General features: G+C 34.8%; 1 protein-coding gene across 5 annotated transcripts in view; it reads right to left on the bottom strand.

The window, feature by feature from the left end:
• LRBA (LPS responsive beige-like anchor protein) overlaps positions 1-21,549 on the bottom strand; it is a 351,486-nt gene that overhangs the window by 291,225 nt on the left and 38,712 nt on the right. For all 5 annotated transcript variants that reach the window (XM_087963037.1, XM_026668758.2, XM_026668760.2 and 2 more), the window contains exons 16-22: positions 18,530-18,592; positions 15,417-15,514; positions 13,929-14,021; positions 11,928-12,036; positions 10,782-10,863; positions 8,738-8,861; positions 8,277-8,469 (exon numbers count right to left, since the gene is read on the bottom strand). In XM_087963037.1, the coding sequence (XP_087819163.1) occupies positions 8,277-8,469; positions 8,738-8,861; positions 10,782-10,863; positions 11,928-12,036; positions 13,929-14,021; positions 15,417-15,514; positions 18,530-18,592 (762 nt within the window). The remainder of the gene's footprint in view (positions 1-8,276; positions 8,470-8,737; positions 8,862-10,781; positions 10,864-11,927; positions 12,037-13,928; positions 14,022-15,416; positions 15,515-18,529; positions 18,593-21,549) is intronic.

Below are 21,549 nucleotides of genomic sequence, written 5' to 3'. Positions count from 1 at the left end.
CAAAGATGAATATGAAATTGAATTTGTGTCTGTATGGAGAAGCGATAACCCGGGGCCATGCTATTCTCAAAAAAAGAAATTTTACTTGTATTATTTTGTGTGAAAACCCAAATAAAATTTTTATTTAAAAAAGAAAACACAAAGAATCTCTGCCTAATTCAAAGATAGAATGTTACAGTGCTTTCCAGAATTCCAAAACAAAAGGAGAAGTCAATTATTTGATTCTTCAAATATTTTCTAATCCATAAAACTCTATGCCACAATTCATCACTACATAAAGGAAACTAGCCTGTTTTTAGAGTTTAGGAAAATCAAGAAAATTTCTAACCACCAAGAAGATATTCTGCTAATTATTTAAAAATACAAAATCTGTTCAATAGATCTGGCATCCACTGAAAATGATTTTTATTGCATATTGAGTTTTTATAGAGGATAAGTTTGTTATTCATATAATTAAATAAATAAGGTAAATGATACTTGATTTTTTTTGTGCAAGACAATTGGATAGATGTCACCTATTGTTTCACATAAAAAACATGCCTCTTACTTTAAAATCAAAGGAAAATTAATGGCTTTAATTATTATCAGCATTAGATCCTGGTCCCCAATACTATTCAAACTGAGCATGACATGAATTCCGGTTGTTGTAAACTTGCACCGACAACTTGAAACCTATTATGTTAGACAAGGGAATTTCACATGTACCTTATCTTTAATTTTATATTTCCCTTTAGGTATTTGCAAATGTGCAACTGATAATTTAGAATTAATTACTAGGTATTGCTTTAAATTAGCAAGCTAAAAGGACATTCATTAATCTTCACAACTATGTGATACCTAATCTATAGCTATTTGCAACATTTGGAAAGCTCCTCTATGCATTACCAGTTAGAGCAGTTTCAAGCTAATAAGTACAAGATTCCCTCTGCCATTAATTTTAACTTAATTTGACATTCAGCTCACTAATTGCTAGACAGAAAGATTAGAATGTACTCGAGAAAAGCTATGATGATATATTTGACACTAGAATCAGAGTATAAAAATGACAAAAAGTTAGCATTCACTTAAGCAAAAGAACATTAATTTTGGGGGATTTGTTTTAATTTTACAAGATTTCCTGGAAATTAACTTGTATGCAACAAATCTCCACCAATAATTGCTATTCATAATTCCAGCAAAAGTTTTTATTTTTTATCTTAATGTGAGCTTTATTGACCTGTTTTTACACCCTCCTAGGAGCAATGCTAACAGCTCAGACCCGGAAACTCTCCACACTATTCAGAAAACAAATCAAATTTGACTGTAGGCACCAATACCTGCTGATACCAATCCCAAGGAATCAGTCAAAAAGAAACTGAGGTCTCGTATACACAAAAGCCTGGCACTTTTCCCAACATAACAAATCATTTAGCCCCCATACTGGCAACCTACTTATTAAACAGATCAAAAGACTGTTTTAAGTCTCAACATTGAATTTAACTGTCCGAACACAAAAGAAGTTATGTTTACCATTATTATTTTAAAATAGTTTAACTGACAAGATTAGGTGTATCATTTTTAAGATGTGTGTTATGGAAACTGTTTTCCAAGACAATAAAACATATATCTGTCAATTATGTTTTCCACAAAAATATGTTCTATAAACACCGCCAAAGTAGTAAAATACAGGCAAGCATTTGTATTTTAGTGATACTGTACTTCCACAATGTATTCCAATCCTGAGTTATATACACTCAAACCTGTAAGTTACATGTTGATATTATATATTACATATTTATTTTATGTATTAAAATCATGGAACAATAGTAATTTTAATTAGTGTTTAAAATTTAACTCTGAGAGTATATGATAGAACAATCTTAATAACGGCTAAGCTGGTCTAAATCTATAAAAGATAAAAGTCCACTTAGGAGCTCTGCTTTCAGTATTTTGTATGACATTCCATTTTTTAAAGAACTGGAATAGATTTACTAAAAAAAATTACAAACAAATGTTATGAGAAGATGCTGAGAGAAATGGGAACATTCAGCCTTGAAAAGAAAAAACTGATGGGACAGGATGGGAGAGAGAGAGCTACAGTCACACACTTCTATTATATGGTTTTTAATATAAGAAGGTAGTGGCCCACAGTAAGGATGTGGAGTAATAAATTTAAGTCATTCTAGATTATTTCAGAGATCTTCCTGGTGACAAAAGCATTAACTATCAGGAAGTGCTGAGGTTTCTCTTCCTTTTCTGGATATATATAGAAGAACAGGCAGCATTCTGACAGATTGGTTTTAATTTGTATTCGTGCTCTTAGAACAGGATTGGACTCAGTGCCATAACACCATGATACTTTCAATGTCCCACATGCAGCATTCCATGCTAATAGTACTGGTTGTTTTGATATCCTTTGGTTAATATTCTACAAATTCACTGAAGGCCCACTCCTACAGAAGCATGTTCATCCCCATTACTACAGATTGAATCTGCCTATTGAATATGGACAGAAGCATTGTATAACAAGGCATCCAATGTCCAATCCCAATCCAGTAAAATACTATGCTCAATGGTACTGAAAGCTACTGAGAAATCCAAAAAGACCAAAAAAGCTGCCCTGCCTCATTCAAGTCCTGACATATGTCATTCAGGAGAGCAAACAATGCTATCTCAGTGCTATGTCCAGACCTGAACCGTATTTGACCGATATGAAAGGGTTGAGAGGAAGGAGACTTCCTTTCTGCTTTCTTTCTTCTGGAGCAGAAAGAAACCTTAAACAAGAGGTGTCTATCTAAAATCTAAAATCAATATAAGACCATGGTAGAAGCAATGATAGCTTATACAGTTTATATAGACTAAAACAGGTTTCATTGGAATAAAATAAACGTGATTACATTTCTTTTTTATATTTCTGTATTCTGTATCTCATATTTTAAATTTTTGTTACTATTTATTCTTTTTTGTGCTTTGTATAACATTGCGTCCTTACAAAGAGTTTGCTTATTAGATTGTGATTCTAATAAAATGAGGAATATGGCTTCTTATATGTCCTTGCAGCATATTAGATTTTAAAAATCATGAAACGGGAAAAGAGGAGTACAGTTAGTAACTGATATATCCCACCTATAATGAGACTAATTATTCTAGTGGAACAAGAAACTGCTAGCTATAGAAGCTACAGTTACATATAGAAACTAACATTTTAGGAAAGACTAAACCTTCTCACTATTCTTAATCAACTCTTTTATTTGTCCACTATACTGATCTTAAATTATGAAAGGGTTTTTATTTTTTGATAGAACCCAAATTGTGTGAATTTTGTTAGGTGTTTGTTTTTACAAAGAGAGAAAGAAAGTATATTGTGCATGCAAACAACTTCCTGAATTATAATGAATACAGTTCATTATATTTTACAAGAAATGACAGTAAGGACAAGTATAGCAGGGCTGCCCATCCACATAAGATGAAATAGAAGATACTACTTTCTATCCAACCAGATTGTTCTATGTTATTCCCTTAACTTCTAAGAGGTTTTAGTGTTTTGTGGACCTGTTTTGAGAGTTTGGCTGCATTGCAACAATTCCCCAAAGTAGCAAATTTCCACTTATTTGGGGGCTAGTTAAATATACTTGTGTTTGAGGATGTTATCACATAGAAGTGACTGAGTATCAGATAGTTTCTAGCAAATGCATACTAGTATGGATTGAATGTTCATAGAAATATTAAAAATGTTTCTTTCTATAGTTAAATTATAGTTCAGTACAGAAGTGGTATTCAGCAGGTTCTGACCAGTTCTGGAGAACTGGTAGCGGAAATTTTGAGTAGTTCAGAGAACCGGCCAGTCAAATACCACCTTTGACTGGAGATTTTACAGTATCCTTACCCTGCCATGCCCACTAAGCCATGCCCACAAAACTGGAAGTAAAAAATTTTTGAATCCCACCACTGGTTCAGTAGCTCTCTACATAACATTTTCTTATTGTTCAAAATTAACTAAATCTGTGTGTTATTCTTTAATATCCAGTTTAAACATTTCTTTCAAAATTCCTATTTTTATTTATATATTTTATAATTTCTAGCCATTCCAATATAACCTGCCATTTTTTCATACCTTCTATTTTTATCTTTTCTTCTGCTCCTCACATATGCTTCAAAGTAATTCCCATGAAACAACAGCAATTTCTCGTTTTTTATTTTATTTTAGACACACATAAAAACATATGAGAGATTTCTCTTTTTCCCTTAGGTGCATTTAACTAAAGTAGTAAGGACCTTTTGCAAATTAAGAGTCACTAGGGTATTTTTAGTATGCTCTGTTATTTCTTTATTTTTTCACTTTATATTCAATGCTTCCCTTATTCTATTTTGAAATTAAGATTGGGGGTTTTACATTTTGACCAATCACTTCATTTTAGATAGCATAACTGAAATATATGAATAGTCAATCAAAAAATATATTTTTTATGATAAAAGCCAACATATGTAAGCAGGAACCTCTGATGCTATAGAAAGTTTAGGGGGGTCCTGCAGATATATTGATGGGGAAATGAATTTTTACAGTCAAGGGGTAAACACTCTAAGGCAGAGCTGTCAAACTCCCGGCCCACAGGCCAGATGCGTTATGCCAAGCCCATGCCTGGTTTAGGAAAGGGGGGAAATGTGATGCCACTGTGACAACATGAGTTTGACAGCCCTGTTCTAAGGATATGGGTTAGTTGTTTAAGCCAAGGGTTAATTTTTTTCCATTATTTTTCCAATCATGGCCCAAAATTTTATTCCTATTTTACAAGAGTATTTTCGTGTTTTAAATTCTGAAGGTTTATATGAATTCTGATCTGGTTCTATTCCTCAAGTTATTCCATTGGGATAAGAACATTCCAGGCCTTCAGGTTTACCATTTTCAAACTCTATGTGGCAAATCCATACATTTCAAGATTCAGCCATCCTCCTTTCATACCTTCAGACTCTTTAATCTTTCCCCATTATTCAATACAACCAACAAATCATTTTTCCTGGTCTTCTCTTTTCAATTTGTCTGCATCTGCAAGCCTGGCATGTCAAGTAAATAACTATATAGTTCAAATTAATTTTATGGACATCAGTTTCACTGAGCGATAATATTTGGCATCTTAGTCAATCTTATACTTTGCCAAAACATTCAATAGAAAGCTAAAGTTTATCCCTTGTTTTAATTTATTTCATTGAATTCTCAATTCTTAGGGGCTAAGTAATTTTTAAACATGATATCGCTATAGTGAAAACTTAAAATTACATGCAATATAAATTACTATATCTGTAAGTATTTTAAATATATGTTAATATAGCATTCAAATTGCAATTGAAAAATAAATATATATTTTTCATTTTGGGATTAAAAATAATTATCCAAGTTACTTTCAAAATATATTTTCAGAAAGTAAATTCAGTTTAAGAATTTTCAAGGATTTAGCAAAAGTAAAGAAGATATAAACATGCTGAAAACTGAAGAAATGATAGAAAAATTTATCACAATAGAAATATAGCTTCTATCTCGGTGCTTTTGTGGTAAATTCTGCTTAGGACTAATACAGAAACTAGACAAAAGAATCAAGTTATTTTATACACTATATAATGAAAAGAGCAGAAATGAGAGGTAGGAAAGATATAAAAATACTTAATATTTTTTAATCAGAGCATTACAACAGGCTTTAGTTATAATAGGATTATATACACCTTCAAATCCTGAGAGCAAAAGAAACCTAGGTAGTGCAATTATGCCACAAAAGCCATCACTGCTTATAAAGCGTTGTACTGCAGTTGTAAAAGAGGCTACAGTGACAAACGGCTTCCCTGCTACAAAGGTGGCAGGAAATCTATCAAACTGGACAATAAAATTGCAATTGAGTTTCTTTGGCTTTTTATAGCAGCTCCATGTATCTTGATGTGCAGCTCTGCAAAATCTATCCAATTTTGCAATACTAGTTCTTTCCACACAAGCTCTTTACCAAAAATAAAATTACACAATAGAGTATGAATAGACAGTGGCTAATGCATAAATGAAATAGAGCTGAAATATAAATTAAAGTTTACAAAAATTTTAAAATTACTGTGACTTCAGTTTAAGGAAATTTTGTTTTATGAATTTGAACATATTGAAACAGTAAAAAAAATGCTTACTTATTCAAGCTAACACCTCCAGAAAATTCAGAATTCAGTAATAATTATTAAGAAAGTTTTGAGGATTCTTGTCTTCAGAACACTTACAGAGAAATTTAATTAAAACAAGATATTTTATTACAACTTTTGAATGCTACTCTAGAAAAACCAAAGGATGAGAAACAATATGACAGTTTCAACAATTTATGTTGCAATAGCATTCAACAATGGGGTAGATAAATCTTAGTTCATGTAGGTGATATGTCACAGGGATAATTAAAGTGAATTAACCTGAATTCAACATTACATGCCACCTTACTTTTGCATTGTTAAGACAGAAATGTAAAACAGTGGCTGATCTAACCCAATTATTTAAAAAAACAAAACTGACTGGACTAGTGGCTGAGATACCATTTTTCGCTATTATAAATTGACTAGAATAATGAACTTGGCAATAAATGCCACACAAAAAAAGCTGTCTGATTCTTTTTGTCCTTAAAATGTTCCCACCATCACTTAGCCATCCCACTTTACACCTGACTGGGAGCAAGCCTGGGTGAAAGTGGCATGCAGAGACTGAGTCTCAAATGAGTATAAAAATACATAATAATAGTAATAAAAACCGTATTCTTAACAAAAGCTAATTTTTATAATTTTATTGGATAGATAAATTGTGATAAACTTAATATTAATTTTAATAATAATTTCCCATGTCAGAATACGAATATGTAGACTATAAAACTGATGTAATTCAGAAATGAAAAATGGTGTTTCTTATACCATGTATATGCCATGTATATACTACATGACACACCCATACACATGTGTATATATGTATGTTCTAATTGGCATCCATTCATGTAAGATCATTTTATGCCAAAACAGTGCAGTCCAAAATTTTAAGTCTAGAGTTATTAGCAATGTTAATATGTCTATGAATGTTAATGTTAATGTTAATATGTCTACAAATGTCTATGAACTCATAAGCAAATATTCACGATGGAACATTTGGTTTGAGATATATGGAAACCTAGAATCAATGTTAAATTGATGTCAAGTATCTAATACCAAACTGAGTTTAAAACTGAATAGTCGTATATTAATGGTGAAAAAATATATAAAAATTTATTATGAACAAAACAGCGAAAAAAGCGCACTAGAAAACAACTTCCCTATAAACTATACACAATTTAAGAGAATTATTAATGTTAATTTCAACTTCTACAATTCAAAATAAATTGCAAATTAAATATTAATCCAGAATCTTAATTATCAAACAGAATTCATAAACACCTTTTAAATGCAATCTATGTAAGTAAAATCATAATCTGGAAAGAGAGTATCTGTTGTTTCACTTTATAAATATAATGGTCTCATAAGACATTGACATCCACATAGCTGAAAGAACAATTTTTGTACCTGAATTGTGCTGTCAACAAACCAGGTGTCCCATAATTCATGGTGTAATAGGGGAAAAAAGTATCTTCATTTTTCTTACATTGTAAATTCCCATATGGAAATTCACTCAGAGTCGTATTAAAAATATTTGGGGAAATAGAAGAAGAAACCACCATGGCAGCCATTGCAACTTTATTCTAAAATCTGTTTCTCAGTTGAAAAAAGGTTACCCCCATTAGAGAAAAAATGTTTCCATCACAATTTTATTATAGTTGTAAAAAAAATTATATTATTAGCAGGAATATTGTTTTATTTATTATTAAAGGAGAAACCTTCTTCCACAACCTTTCCTCTCTTTGTTTGGAGGGAAACAGCTTTTGATTCAGTTTTATCAGTAATTTGTTGCTCAGCCCCTCGATGTAAGAAAAGGGCATCATTCTAACATAGAAATAGTCAAAGTCCGCCACCTTGTGTTTCAAATTTATATGGTTCAACTGCACAAGCAGTTCATAATAAAACAAAGTTTACTGAACATCAACTTAGCTGTCCTCATACCAAGCTGGTGCATGAAATTACACAAGCATTGCACTAAATATTTTTAATTGTTGCTTTATGGAATATTGATACCTTCCCTTATTTTGTGCTCTCTAGTTAATTTCAGTGAAACTTTTGTTTTTGCTAAACCCACCAAATTGCCCTTCAAAGTTCTTTAAAAATTTTGCTTAAAAAATCAGAATTAGAATTGTTTTTGCATAACTCACCTTTGAATGTGTAATTGCTAGGGTATCCACCCAAACACGCCAGCCACCCCATTCATACTTGATTGCATGATAAAGTAGTATTCGAAAAATGGCATACACCATTTCTGTTAGCTTCTGTTCATCAGAGCTTTGGGGATTAAAATAGCAAAGGGAAAGCATCCATTCTTGCCACACAGAGCACTGCAGTAAACTCCTAAAAAATTGCAAACACAAATCGAAAATTAACTTTGAAGAAAGCAGGAAAATACAACTCAAAGACAACTGAGATTTGTCTTGAACACCAACAGAAATTAATGAGATTAATAAACACTTGATATGGCCAATAATTGAATAAATCACATGAACAATTTGAGACCAGTTCTTAGTTTAAAAACAATTTTTAATCATGCAGCTTGAAAAAAACAGCTTTTTAAGCTATGTTATAATATATATATATATATATATATATGTTATGATCTTACCTCCTATTCTCCCTGCTGCTATTAAAAAGCTTAATCATGTCTGATAGAAAGACTCGGTGGACTTCCATGGTTTCTGAGCACGGTGGGGAATTACGTAGCAAAACAGCAATAACTTTTAGAAGCTCTGGAAAACAAAACAATTTTAAAAATCAATATGAAAATAAGATTTTTATCCCCATAATAATTCTAGTTCCTCCTTCTTCCCATGTTAAAAATTATTACAAGAAGCAAAGTATAACTTTTCTGGAATTATTCCTGGATCATTTCCTACATTTTTCATTTAACAAACCAGATTATGTCTTAAATAATGGGAGAAGAAATATTGGTCCTTCAAATGCATCCTTGTATCCTTTTTCCTTTATTCTGGTTTGGGTATCATGCACCTTAAAATTCCATTTTAACCATACAGAAACCTGAAAACACTCAATATTTTTATTAATTGCTTCCTGGGCCCAAGTCACAAGAGAAATCTTATTGGTGAGTTTCCCAAGGACATCTGGGAACAGAGACAGAAATCAGATAAGCTGAATAGTACATATTTATAGATGGATAATGATTACATCATCAAGTATACTTTGAGAGCAGAACATATTTTCAATTAAGACAGGATGTTACTAAATTCAGACCAAAACCTTATGCTGTGCAGATTATCCTTTTCTTCCAACCATAATTGAAGCCAACATTTCTATTGCTAAGCGAGATAATTCTTAAGTGAGTTTTGCTCCGTTTTATGATCTTTCTTGCCACAGTTGGTAAGTGAATCATAGCAGTTGTAAAGTTAGTAACACATTTCTTAAGTGAATCTGGCTTTCTCATTGACTTTGCTTATCAGAAGTTGACCCCATGAGTCAGTTGTCCTGCATTTCAATTTTGACCACATAACCGTGGGGATGCTGCAACAGTCATAAGTGTGAAAAGCAGTTGTAAATAATGTTTTTCAGTACTGTTGTAATTTCAAACAGTCACTAAATGAACTATTATAAGTCCAGGACTACCTGTAATTAGAAATAGCCCGTTTGGAAAATTATAAAAGCTACATTCTATGCATACAGGCATTCTTCTCAATTAACTAATTTGTCTGATAAATGCATAGCGATAATCTTAAAAATCTTTCAAAATTTATTAGTGATAGTATCCCTTACTGTGTAATGTGAAGAACTGTATTATCCTATTGCTATAGTATCATCCTTTCCCAGGATAATACGGCTGCTTTCTTCAGAAAAGGATCGGTTCGTTAAAACAGCTGTAAAGATAGTCATTTCCATAGATGCTCCAAAGCACTTTCTGGGATTCAAACCCCAAATAATAAACAATTCTATAGTTATTATTTTCTGCCATAGCAATCCTATGCAGGTGTTTAATTGAAAGAGACAATAGGTAAAACAATAATAAATATTTGAGGCCTCCCAATATAGAACAATGATAATAAAAGACTGCTAGGCTGGAAGCATACTGTATTCACCTAAACCTTATTGCAAACTTCCCTACAAATAAGAAGCCCTATAAGGCATATTTCTAGACTGCTAAAATATTATAAAGGAAACTGGATGATCGTGTTTAAAGGCCAATTGCAGGGTTACAGTTAAACAAGGCTGCTGAATATGGGCCTTCTGTATATAGCCTTGTTCCTTTTTACCTCTTATTTGTGCATGTTAACAGCTCTCATATTAATAAAAATAAGATAATTAACCATTCCAAAGAAGAACTTTCAAGTATCTGAGAAACTGAAGTCAGTTTTTCCCCATCACTCATACAGTTAATTTAGAATGGAAATTAATAATGAAATTAATTTCCATGGTGTCACATCAAATTAGGTAGTCAGATATATGCTAGAATTGAAATTGTTACTTAAGTCCTATTCCTAAAAAAAAAAAAAACCTTTGAAAATATTTCAAATAACAACCGTTCCCAAAGTAGCAAATGTTAGATTATGAAAGCAAACATAAATATAAGAAATATGCTTTCTAGTATTTTTCCATTTTCCACATAAGGCACCATTTACAGACTCTCTAATAATTTATCTGAAAGAAACACAGATGCTTACGGGGATTTTGTATTTTCACTGTTGAATCTGGGTCAGGATGCTGTTTATGCATCACTTGTGTACAAATCTGCTCAATGAGTATCTGATTAAAAAGAAAAAAAAGAATATATTAGGAAAAAATTAATATTGAAATAATTCCAAACTTTTCAATTAAAAACAGCCAAATTCTGATCTTTAAAATAACTATATCAAGAAATAAAATACTTTAGATGACAAGCAGGAAGAATGACTTACTTCTTAGAAAATTAATGCTTTGTTATCATATTTTTCCTTGCTCAGATAACATTATTTAACTCAAGCTGGTGATAAAGTTCAAGTGAAAGGGTGCTCAATAGAAAAACAAGAAAAATGTAAGAACTCTATGAAAGTTTATTTTAAACACAGTCCGTTCATGCAAATAAATAAAAATATATTAAAACAACAAGAGGCTTATTGTTGGACCATTCTGGCACACCAAACAACACATATTGTTTGTTTATAATAAACAGCAAAATTTATCTGTAATTCTTTATCTCTGACTCAAGAGGGTCAGAGCTACAAAATCAATTCTATGGACAAAAGGTGGGATAAAAATTGAAAGAAGTCACAACAATTATTTTAAAGGCCTCTGTGGAGCTTTGGTTATGTGACAGATTGAAAAAGAAATGTGAGGCCCTCAAATTGCCCATTGCTATCTTAACTGAAGGATTGTTCAGTGTTATATTCTAAGGTTCTATACTTGTTAGTTAGTTGCCATACGAAAAACTTCTGATATATTATTATTCTACACACACAGACACACGATTCAGGGCAGCAAACATACTTAATACTCTTGCTTCCTATTTTCTCTATACATATGCATATCCATATACATCTGCATATCCATATCCACATATCATCACATCATATCACACTAATCAAAATTTTATTTTCATAATATTGAAAGATGATTGACAATAGAAGTATTATTTTTAATTAAATTAACATTTTTATTCAAATTAAGTACTGAATTATTAAGTTTTGCTTTGCAAGTTAAGGATATTTTTGTAAAATTTATATTTGTTAACTAGGATTTCTGTGAAATAGAAACCAAAAATTCAAATTTTATCACCTGGAACTTACCAGTATGAATTAAATCATCTTAGCTACATATTTTAAGTCTTTTACCTCAAAAAGAACATTGTAGGTAGTCATGGAAATTAAGTTTGTTTGAAGCGTAAGCCTCTCAGTCAGAAGAGAAAACAGTCCATGTCCAATCATAATTTCTGCTTTCCTCCTAAAATTATATGGAAAATTAAATAGTAATAAATAACTTGAATATATTTTTGGAGAACAATCACTTTCAGTATTTAAATCAAAACTATTCTCCTTTTCTTCCCCATGCTCGTTTATTTTAGTCTTAGCTTATGCTTCGGTTTGTAGCTTTTTATGTTATGAAAAAGGAAAGTTATCAAGTCACATTTCAGAGATACTTCTTAATTAAAAAAAATAATGTTCTGGTGGAAATTTAATCTATATAATCAAATAATCAAATTTTTATAAAATAAATTGAAACATGCACACAATTGCTTGGAACCTCTGCTTTGCTTCTAAGTTTCAAAGGCTTGTTAACACCTTGCTATGTTTATATCAGAAACAAAGTACAGTTACTAATTTCCGAAGAACCCATAATATGCAAATCAAATTTAAGGCCTAAAGACGTGGCTCTGCCAGTTGGCTTGGGGCCTCAGTAGGGAACAACAGATACCACTTTTCCTCACTCCCCCTCGTTCAAAGTTTAAACTATGCTATCATGTTCTAGCTTCTTTGAAATTCGTAACAGATTTACAGTTTGATTACAATTAAAAAGTATGGTTAAGTATAGGGGAATATTAAAAGAATATGGACAAGCCTAGTTTATGCATACTTGACCAAGGTCTAATTGTCTGTAAAATGTAATCTAGGTAGACTACTTGTTCGGTGATTGTTTTAAATTACAACAGCACTGAAGGGAGGGACTCGTGACCTCTACCTGAAGTTCTGACCATCGCAGCACTAAATAATTAATAACTATCTCCTTCAACAATATAAAATCAACTAGCTCTATACTGTGCTTCACTATGAAACTATGTGATCAGGCTTAGCTTTTTGGGAGAAAAATAAGGGGAAAAAATTGTGCCTCTGCCTACCAGCTCAGTATTCATCTGGCTGGTGTCCTGTCAGTGTGTGAGAATTGAGGGCTGTTTGGAAACTGAACCATGGAAACTGAACCCGTATTTGAGACAGCAAGGAGCCTGGGAGTGGCTTAGCTCAACTGTTCTGTACTAAAACTGGTTGCTGCTGTGAAAGTAAAACTGAAACTGAAACTCCTCTCTGCTTGTGATTTGCATTTGGAACAGATTTATTTTCAGGTGGGAAGGGGGAGTAGAACTCTTTAGCATCAGAGCGTGTTAATAATAATATAGGAAATACTAATGTTCTGATGGTCATTTCGAAAAATCCTTTCTTAGTGAGCACCTAGAAGCCAAGAGGAACATACATGCCAAATTTCAAGTTTGTAGGCTTTCTGGAGATTTTGTGATGATGCATGAGTGGTATTTCGTTTTTATATACTGTATATAGATTACAGGTAATCCTTCAACTATGACCGTTAATTTAACATTGGTTTAAAGTTACAATGGGCTGAAGAAAAGGGACTTATGGCTGTCTTCAAAGATATGACCATCGTACCAGCCCCACAGTCACATGATCGTAATACAGGCACTTGGCAAGTGGTTTGCATTTATGATAGTTGCAGTATCTTGTGGTCACACAATCACGATTTGAATACAGGCACTTGGCAAGTGATTTGCATTTATGATAGTTACAGTATCTTGTGGTCACACAATCATGATTTGCAACCTTCCTAGCCAGGTTCTGACAAGCAAATGAATTGGGAAAGCTGGATTCACTTAACCAATTCATTTAACACCATGCAATTCACTAAACAACCAATGTACCATGACCGTAAAATTTGGTCTGGTCATGTGATGACTTGCATTGCTTAATGATTGCATTGCTTAGTGACCAACATTCCAGCCCTAATTGTGGTTGTACGTCAAGGACTATTTATAGAAAATAATCCAGAAAAATAATATTTAAGGAGTTAGATGTTTTTATGATTTATTATTGTTTCCGTCTAATACTTACTTGGGTGCCAGATGCTTTAAAAAGTAGCCCATCACCTTCAGTGCTTGTACTCTGATTCCTTCACTTTTGGAAGCAAGAAGCTTGTAGATAACACTAAAAAAAAAAAAAAAAAATTTAATGTAAATGACTAAAATAGTTTATTTAGGCAACAATCAAGCTACACTTAGAGAATAATAATCATTGTACACAGTGATAGTTAAAACAATCCAGCATATTACTGAGATATTTATCCCCATTGAATCGGAATGGGGAAAATATCCATGTTTAACTCAAATCCCACTACTATTAATGGAAAAGAGAATTTATATAGGAAAAGGTCACAAACAAGAAAGACAGGGAAATATTTGTTCAAAATGGACAAATGCAAATTATCAAGGAATTGCGCAGCAGCTGTCTAGATGAAATCAGAGACACTGACAGAAACTTGCAGCCTTTTATATAAATATATTTAAATTTACAACAGTCTTTGTCATTATCCAGAAAAGGAAGAATAAACAGATAATGAGGAATATCATGAAGTAAACCAGGATAAAGAACAAGCAGAAGAAGAAAAAACGAGGGGAAAAAGGGAAACTCCCCCTTTATACTTACAGCAACCAATCATAGCATAGATTGCAGCATGCATGAGTCAGCAGGACTCTCTAACTAATCAGCTACTATTGTGTGTTCTGGCCTATTGTTCACCTTACTATTCCAGCTACTAAATTCAGTATCTTAACACAAATATTTATTGAAAATAATAGAAAATATTTTTCAAAACATAGTTTTTGAAATATATAGAGAACACAAACTGGAGAAACCATATATTTTCAACCTTTTTCTATCTCTTTGTCCAGTTTACAATCTTAGGTAAATATTTATGAAGTGTCTATATTCCAAGTTATGGATTGAATATATCAGTCTTTTTGAGAGAACACAAATTGTGTGAATTTTGAGAGAAAGCTACGTTAACTAACATTTGACATGTATCCCTTGCTAGTCATATATAACAGCATTCAAAAAAGTGGAGGAAAGAAATAAAGGTAGCCCTCAATTTACAACCATAATTGAGCCTACAATTTCAGTTATAGGTCCGACTTGTGACAGTTTTAAACAGGGTCACCATGTTACCTGATCTGATTTTTTTGATAAGTTTTGAATTTCAAACAATAAAGGTAGTTAGAATTATTGTTTCAAATTATATTCTTGGATATCAATCAGTTAACAAAACATATTTTTATTTATTTATTTATTTATTTGTCAAAAGCTTACACTACAACAGAAACAAGAATAAAGTTTAAATACAAGAAATAGGAACTAATAATTTGGGACAATAGGACAGGGATGGTAGGCACGATTGTGCACTTATGCATGCCCGTTAATGTATACGTAACTGGATGTTTTATACAAAGTAACCCCACATTAATATGTAACAAAAGACATTTATCTGACTAGACAACCAAAAAATTCAACTGATTATTGTTATTTCTATTGAAAGTTATTTCTTACCGTAACCCATTCCTCTGATCAAAAGCAGGAATCATAGAACTGGGGTGCTCAGACATGAGAGCAACAAGCAATTGCAAAACATCCATTAAATTTTCATCCTAAATATAAAGAAACTCATGTTAAAGCTGATACTGATAATTTGTGAATTACTACTATATTCCTCTTCTGTCATTATAGACCAAGCATGTCAAACTCATGGCATCATGTGACATATCATGACTTTTCCCCCCTTTGCTAAACCGGGGGTGTGCGTGGCCAACGCATGATGCATCAGACCCACGAGAAAAGTGTTTCACATATAGTGTTTTCTTCGTTGATGGCCATAGTAATAAGCATTTGTTAAAGTTAGGATTAGAGAGAATGGAAGATGCTTGAGACACATTTGTGATATTTTCAGTCCTACCAGGACTAACAGAGTGAGCATGTTCCAAGCTGTTTTCTTGAAGCAGTATTCTAGTGGGAACCAGAAGAGGTGCTTTTTCTAACACAAAGCTTGCCTAATTACTTGCTCTATTCTTTCCAAAACTAAGCAGGCCCCATACACTTTGGGCCTTCCAAAAAGCTTTAAAATCTTTGCTATTCCTTCAGATATTGGGTCAAGATAACAGGTAAATTCAGCTGTAAGCTGAATGAAGATGAAAATTTTGAGAACTTGTCTACATTATAGATAGTACTCAAATTATGACCAAAATTGGGATTGGAGTTTTAGTTGAAAGTTGCAGTCATAAATTGAGGCACCACATTACCATACTCAATGTTACAACCATTTTTACAGCAGGCATTAAGTTGGTAAGCAAATCAACCTCATTCTTACATGAATTGTATGGTCTTAAGTGTGAATCTGCTTTTATCCAATGGTTGGCTTTGCCAGTTTCTGGCAAAATCATTATAAAATGTGATCACATGACTGTGGGATGTTGCAACCAGACACAAGTTGCCAAACTCTCAGAATGTGATTGTGTCACTGCAGGGGTGGTGCAGCAGTCATAAGTTCTAAGATGTTGCAAGTTCTGAGATACGTCATATTTTTTTTAGTCCATAGTAACTTTGGTGTTAAGTGAAAAATCATTGGTCAAGGACCATCTGTAATGTTGTGGTATTTATTTTTCTAACTTTTTGGGTTTTATTGTTATAGTTGTAACTTATTCTTAGCCATCCAGAATCATCAAAGCAAGATGGGTGGCTGTATAATTTTTAAGGAATAAAAATGCAGCTTCATATTATAGTATTCATGTAATGATATTCATAAGAAAGATGTAAAGGATACTTATGAAATTTCATGATGACAGTCATAAAAGCCAAAGGAAGAAGTAGTAAGGAAAAACTGACAGCCTAAATTAAAAAAAAAAACTTAACTCAGATCTATACAAACGTAAGAAACAAACAAAGTTATCCCTGCTCCCAGTACTAAAAAAAGTAACTATATAAAAGTAGGCCATATTAGAACCAAGGAAATAGATCCATTGGCCCATGAAAGTTTTAATATATTTTAAACAAAACAATCATTTATTCCATGCTATAAATGCGAGTTTCAGAAGTAGAGACACTCAGAAGCAATTTAGTGTGGCAGGGAAACTGTTATTCAAATAACAGCTTTGGCTGTTTTTTATTTTAGATTCCTAACACTAAAACCACCAATTAAGACATGTCCTATATACAAAAACATAAAACAATATGTTGCTAAACTGTTTCAGACTTCAGTCCTAAACTAGCAATTGATATACAAAAGAGTCCACATATTTTTACAAAATCAAATACTGTGTTTCCCCGAAAAGAAGACCCTGTCTTATATTTTTTTGCCACCAAAAAAAGGCACCAGGTCTTATTTTCGGGGAATGTCATCCACTGACTAACCTTGCCCCCGGCCTCTTTTTCGCTGTGAGAGGCCTTCAGGAACTTCTACTGTGGCCGGCAAGGCTTTCCTGAAGGCTTCTGCAGCCAATAACAGAACTCCAGATTGATCCGGAGCTTTGTTATCAGCTACAGAGGCCTTCAGGAAAACCTTCTGCCAGCCTTGCCAGCTGCAGAAGAAATGGGCCAGCAAGGCAGGTGTTGGGGTATTCGAGGCCTGGCTACAACTGTCCAAAGGCAGTTCCACCACCCCCATCCCCACCCTAGCTTAATTTTTATCCCTCCACTCACTCTGGACCTTGATTAGGGCTTATTTTGGGGGTAGGGCTTATATTGGGCGCACATGTAAAAATCAAGCTAGGACTTACTTTCAGTGTAGGTCATATTTTTGGGGAAATAGGGAAGTAACTATGTTACCAAATGCATAAATCTAATACTTTATATTTTGTGATATTCTTTCTTTCCCCCTCTGCTATCTCCAGGTATTGCAGCATCCATTATCAAGACTTTTTGTCATTCTTATTGACCATTCTTAAGTCTGCAATATTATGCAGCAAACATTTGTATTATTATAGATAAAATAAAATAAAACAAACTATATTTAGTTTTTTGAAGCTCCAAGATATCACCATCAGTGTTTTGAATCTTAATGCACATAGAACGTGTACTTACTGCTTTTGGAATATACTTGCAGACAAGCCAAGAATTTTACATGGCTTGCCTGAAAAACAAGCCTCAAAACTGTGTTCAGCTTATGCATGAACAAGCTGATCAGGGAATATATGTAGCAATACTTTTTTAAAATATCCATATAGATGGTGCATAATCATGAATCAACCCATCTATAAATAAGCAGATCCTCACATTTTAACCAAAATACAATGAAAAAAGTGCCAATTGTGGATAGATTGTATAAATTTAAAACAAACAAACATTTTAAGGACTCGTCTTATTGCAGACTGAACATTTTTCACATCTATCCAGAAATACTTTATTTAAAATGGTATTATTATTTTTCATGGAAAAAATCCTTCGTGGGTACAGCTTCATGATTTGTTCTTTTCTCTGTCCCCCCTCCCGATATTCCAGTTTGATGAAATGAATTGAAAAATCCCTATAGAATCCTGTTGCACAAAAGAACTTCAAGATAAGGGTTTTAAATCATATCTGTAGATTCAATCAATGTTATATATGTTTTTCTTATTTCAATGTTATTGGATGGTAGGATATTTTATTCAAAAGCTTCTTGGAACTTAGTTTACCTCATGAATGGTAAGAAGATAATTCAGAATGCCCTGGAGTTCATCTTCTTTCACTCCATAGTCCTTAAAAGATAATCAAGAGAAATGTAATTCAAGTAGTGTATTTAAAAGCAGAAAAAACAGGTCACCCTCTAACATAAATTCTAGTGAAATATTTTGAATTCATTAATACATGACTTCATGTTTTAGTTAGTATTAGTATTAGTTTTAATATTACAGGTCCCTATGACTATGTGTACGACACATAAATTCCATACATTCCCATATATTGATCCTTTAGATCAATGGTCGCCAACCAGTGGGTCAGGGACCAATGGTGGTCCACGAGAAAATTTTGGTGGTCCGCAGAGAAATGTCATCCCCAAAGCACCCCCCAAAACAATTAATCCAGGATGTGCGGGAACACAAGGCTGTGCCGCCTGCATGGTCGCGGGAACACAAGGCTTTCGTCACTTGCATTGCGAATAATACAAGGTAGTGAGGGGAAAGGGTGGAGGGGGAGAACTCGCCCCACGTGCCTCGCCTGGCCACCGGGCTGTTTTTTTTCCATTTCTTTCTTCTTCTGCTTTTGGCTGCGTGCAAGGAAAGCAGCAAAAGTCTTTTTCTCTCTCCCCCAAACTCTGCCAGAAATGAGTCTTTGGGACCCTGCAAGACATCCTGCTCCAAGAGGCTGCATCGGCAAAGACTCATTTCTAGTGGAGTTTGGGGGAGAGAAAAAAAGACTTCTGCTGCTTTCCTTGCATGAAGGCTAAATTCTCTCTCTCCCTCTGAGAATGGAACTGGAGACAGTAAAGAATGATCGATCAGTAGGAAAATGGGGTGGGGATTCCCAGGGTCTCTGCAGACAGATCGTTCTTTATTCATATACCATGCTTCTCACAAAATAAGGCCAGGCCTTTTTTTTTTTTTTTTGAGCCCCGAAAAAACGGCTAGGACGTCTTTTCTGGGGTGAATTATGCACCAGCGCCGTCTCCAACAACAGCGTCTGAGTCGCTCCCGCTTTTCCCCCGTCCCTGTAACAACAGGGAAAAAAAACATTTTGAGGTACCTGGGAGCGCCATGTGCTGCGTTTTGGTTTAATCCTGAGTGGCTGGGTGGGCGTGAGAAGAGCCAAGTGAGCATCTCTGCTGCTGCTACCCTTGGTGCTGGTGCTGGTACTCTTGCTCCAGCCTCGGGCTCTGCAAGTTTGCAAAAGTCCCAGTGCACAGCCCATTCCTGCATTCCAAGCACCCAGGCCGAGCTGCAGCTATCCCTCTCTCGCCAGCGCTGTCTCCAATAACAGTGGCAGCAACAGCGGGAACCGTGGAAGTTACGGAGGTGGCTCCCCCACCCAAGAAGCGGCTGAAACGCTTCCACGGTTCCTGCTGCTGCCGCCGCTGTTATTGGAGATTGGGCTTTGCGAGAGAGGGACAGCTGCAGCTCGGCCTGGGTGCTTGGAATGCAGGAACGGGCTGCGCACCGGGACTTTTGCAAACTTGCAGAGCCTGAGGCTGGAGCACCAAGGGTGGCAGCAGCAGAGATGCTCACTCAGCTATTCTCACGCCCACCCAGCCGCTCGGGATTAAACCAAAATGCAGTGCGCGGCTCTCCCAGGTACCTCAAAATGTTTTTTTTCCCTGTTGCTACGGGGACGGGGGAAAAGTGGGAACGACTCAGACACTGTTGTTGGAGACAGCGCTGCGAGAGAGGCGCCAGCACTGGTGGGAACTGTGGAAGCTACGGAGGCCTGAGAAGCGGGTGAAATGCTACCGGACATCCACGCCGACACCGCCCACCTGCTGATCCGGGTAAGGGAGCCCTCTGTGCTCCACCATGGTGTTAGGAGCAGCTGATGGTGAGGCGTAGCTGCCCGCTGGGCACTCCTAATGGCAAGTTCCCCCCCGCCTTCCCCCCCCCAATTTCGCATGTTTTAAACTAGGCCTACATTTGGGGGGAGGGGCTTAATTTCATTTTATGCCTAGAAAACATGCTGGGTCTTCCTATTGGGGGGGCTGTATTGTTGGAGAAACATGGTGTGTGTGTGTGTGTGTGTGTGTGTGTGTGTGTGTGTGTGTGTGTGTGTGTATAAATATATACATATACATACATACATACATATATCTATATATATCCCTGAAATGAGGGTGTGTGAGGGACCTCTGTTTGTGTGTCTTTGTGTGTGTGAGAGAGAGGGAGAGGGAGAGGGAGAGGGAGAGGGAGAGGGAGAGGGAGAGAGAGAGAGAGAGAGAGAGAGAGAGAGAATATCACCACCAGCCCTCCAAGGTTAGATCGGATCTCTCTCTCTCTCTCCCACTAATGTCAGCAAGCCACCATCAGTCAAAATTCATATTAGTGGTCCACGGGATTTAAAATTATGAGTTTGGTGGTCCCTCAGGTCCAAAAGGTTGGCGACCCCTGCTTTAGATCAGGGCTCCCCAATTCCCGGTCTATAGATTGGCACCAGTCCACATCATGCCAGAAATCAGGTCACACAAATGAGCGAAGCCGCATCTGTGGGATACAGACAGCACACAAAACCACGCCCCTCCAGTCCACAGAAAAACCTCTCTCCGTGGAGCCAGTCCCTGCTTTAGATCTCATACTCTTGGCCATTTATTTAAAGGGGACCTATATCAATTACAATACAGCTTACCCAATAAAAGAGGACTGTGACTCAATAACAGAGCTTATGGTTGCCTGAAGGAGCTCCCAAGTATAGTCTTTCAATTAATTTGGAATAACCATAGCCGAGAACCCCACAGAGTCACTGCCAGTTATCAAACCAGATAAACAAATTGTATGTTTCAATATAAAACTAGCTTTAAACATTCTCATCATTGTTTTTATGAATTTAAAGTGGTCTTCTGACTAATTTGCTAAATAATTCAAATAGAATCAACTATTAGAAGCAAAATATCTTTATTTTTAATTAAAAAGACACCAAGAACACCATCCAGAGTCATTTGTTTGTGAGATGGATGGCTATATAAATTTAACAAATGAATAGATAAATGAATGTCTACATACAAGTCTCAAACTAT

The sequence above is a fragment of the Notechis scutatus genome, chromosome 4, assembly GCF_049901735.1.
Source record: "Notechis scutatus isolate UNSWTSFEM ecotype Mainland chromosome 4, rNotScu1.2, whole genome shotgun sequence".
In the NCBI taxonomy this organism is placed as follows: Eukaryota; Metazoa; Chordata; class Lepidosauria; order Squamata; family Elapidae; genus Notechis; species Notechis scutatus.
Note: the sequence above shows the minus strand (reverse complement) of the source record. Positions and strands in the feature narration are given on the sequence as shown.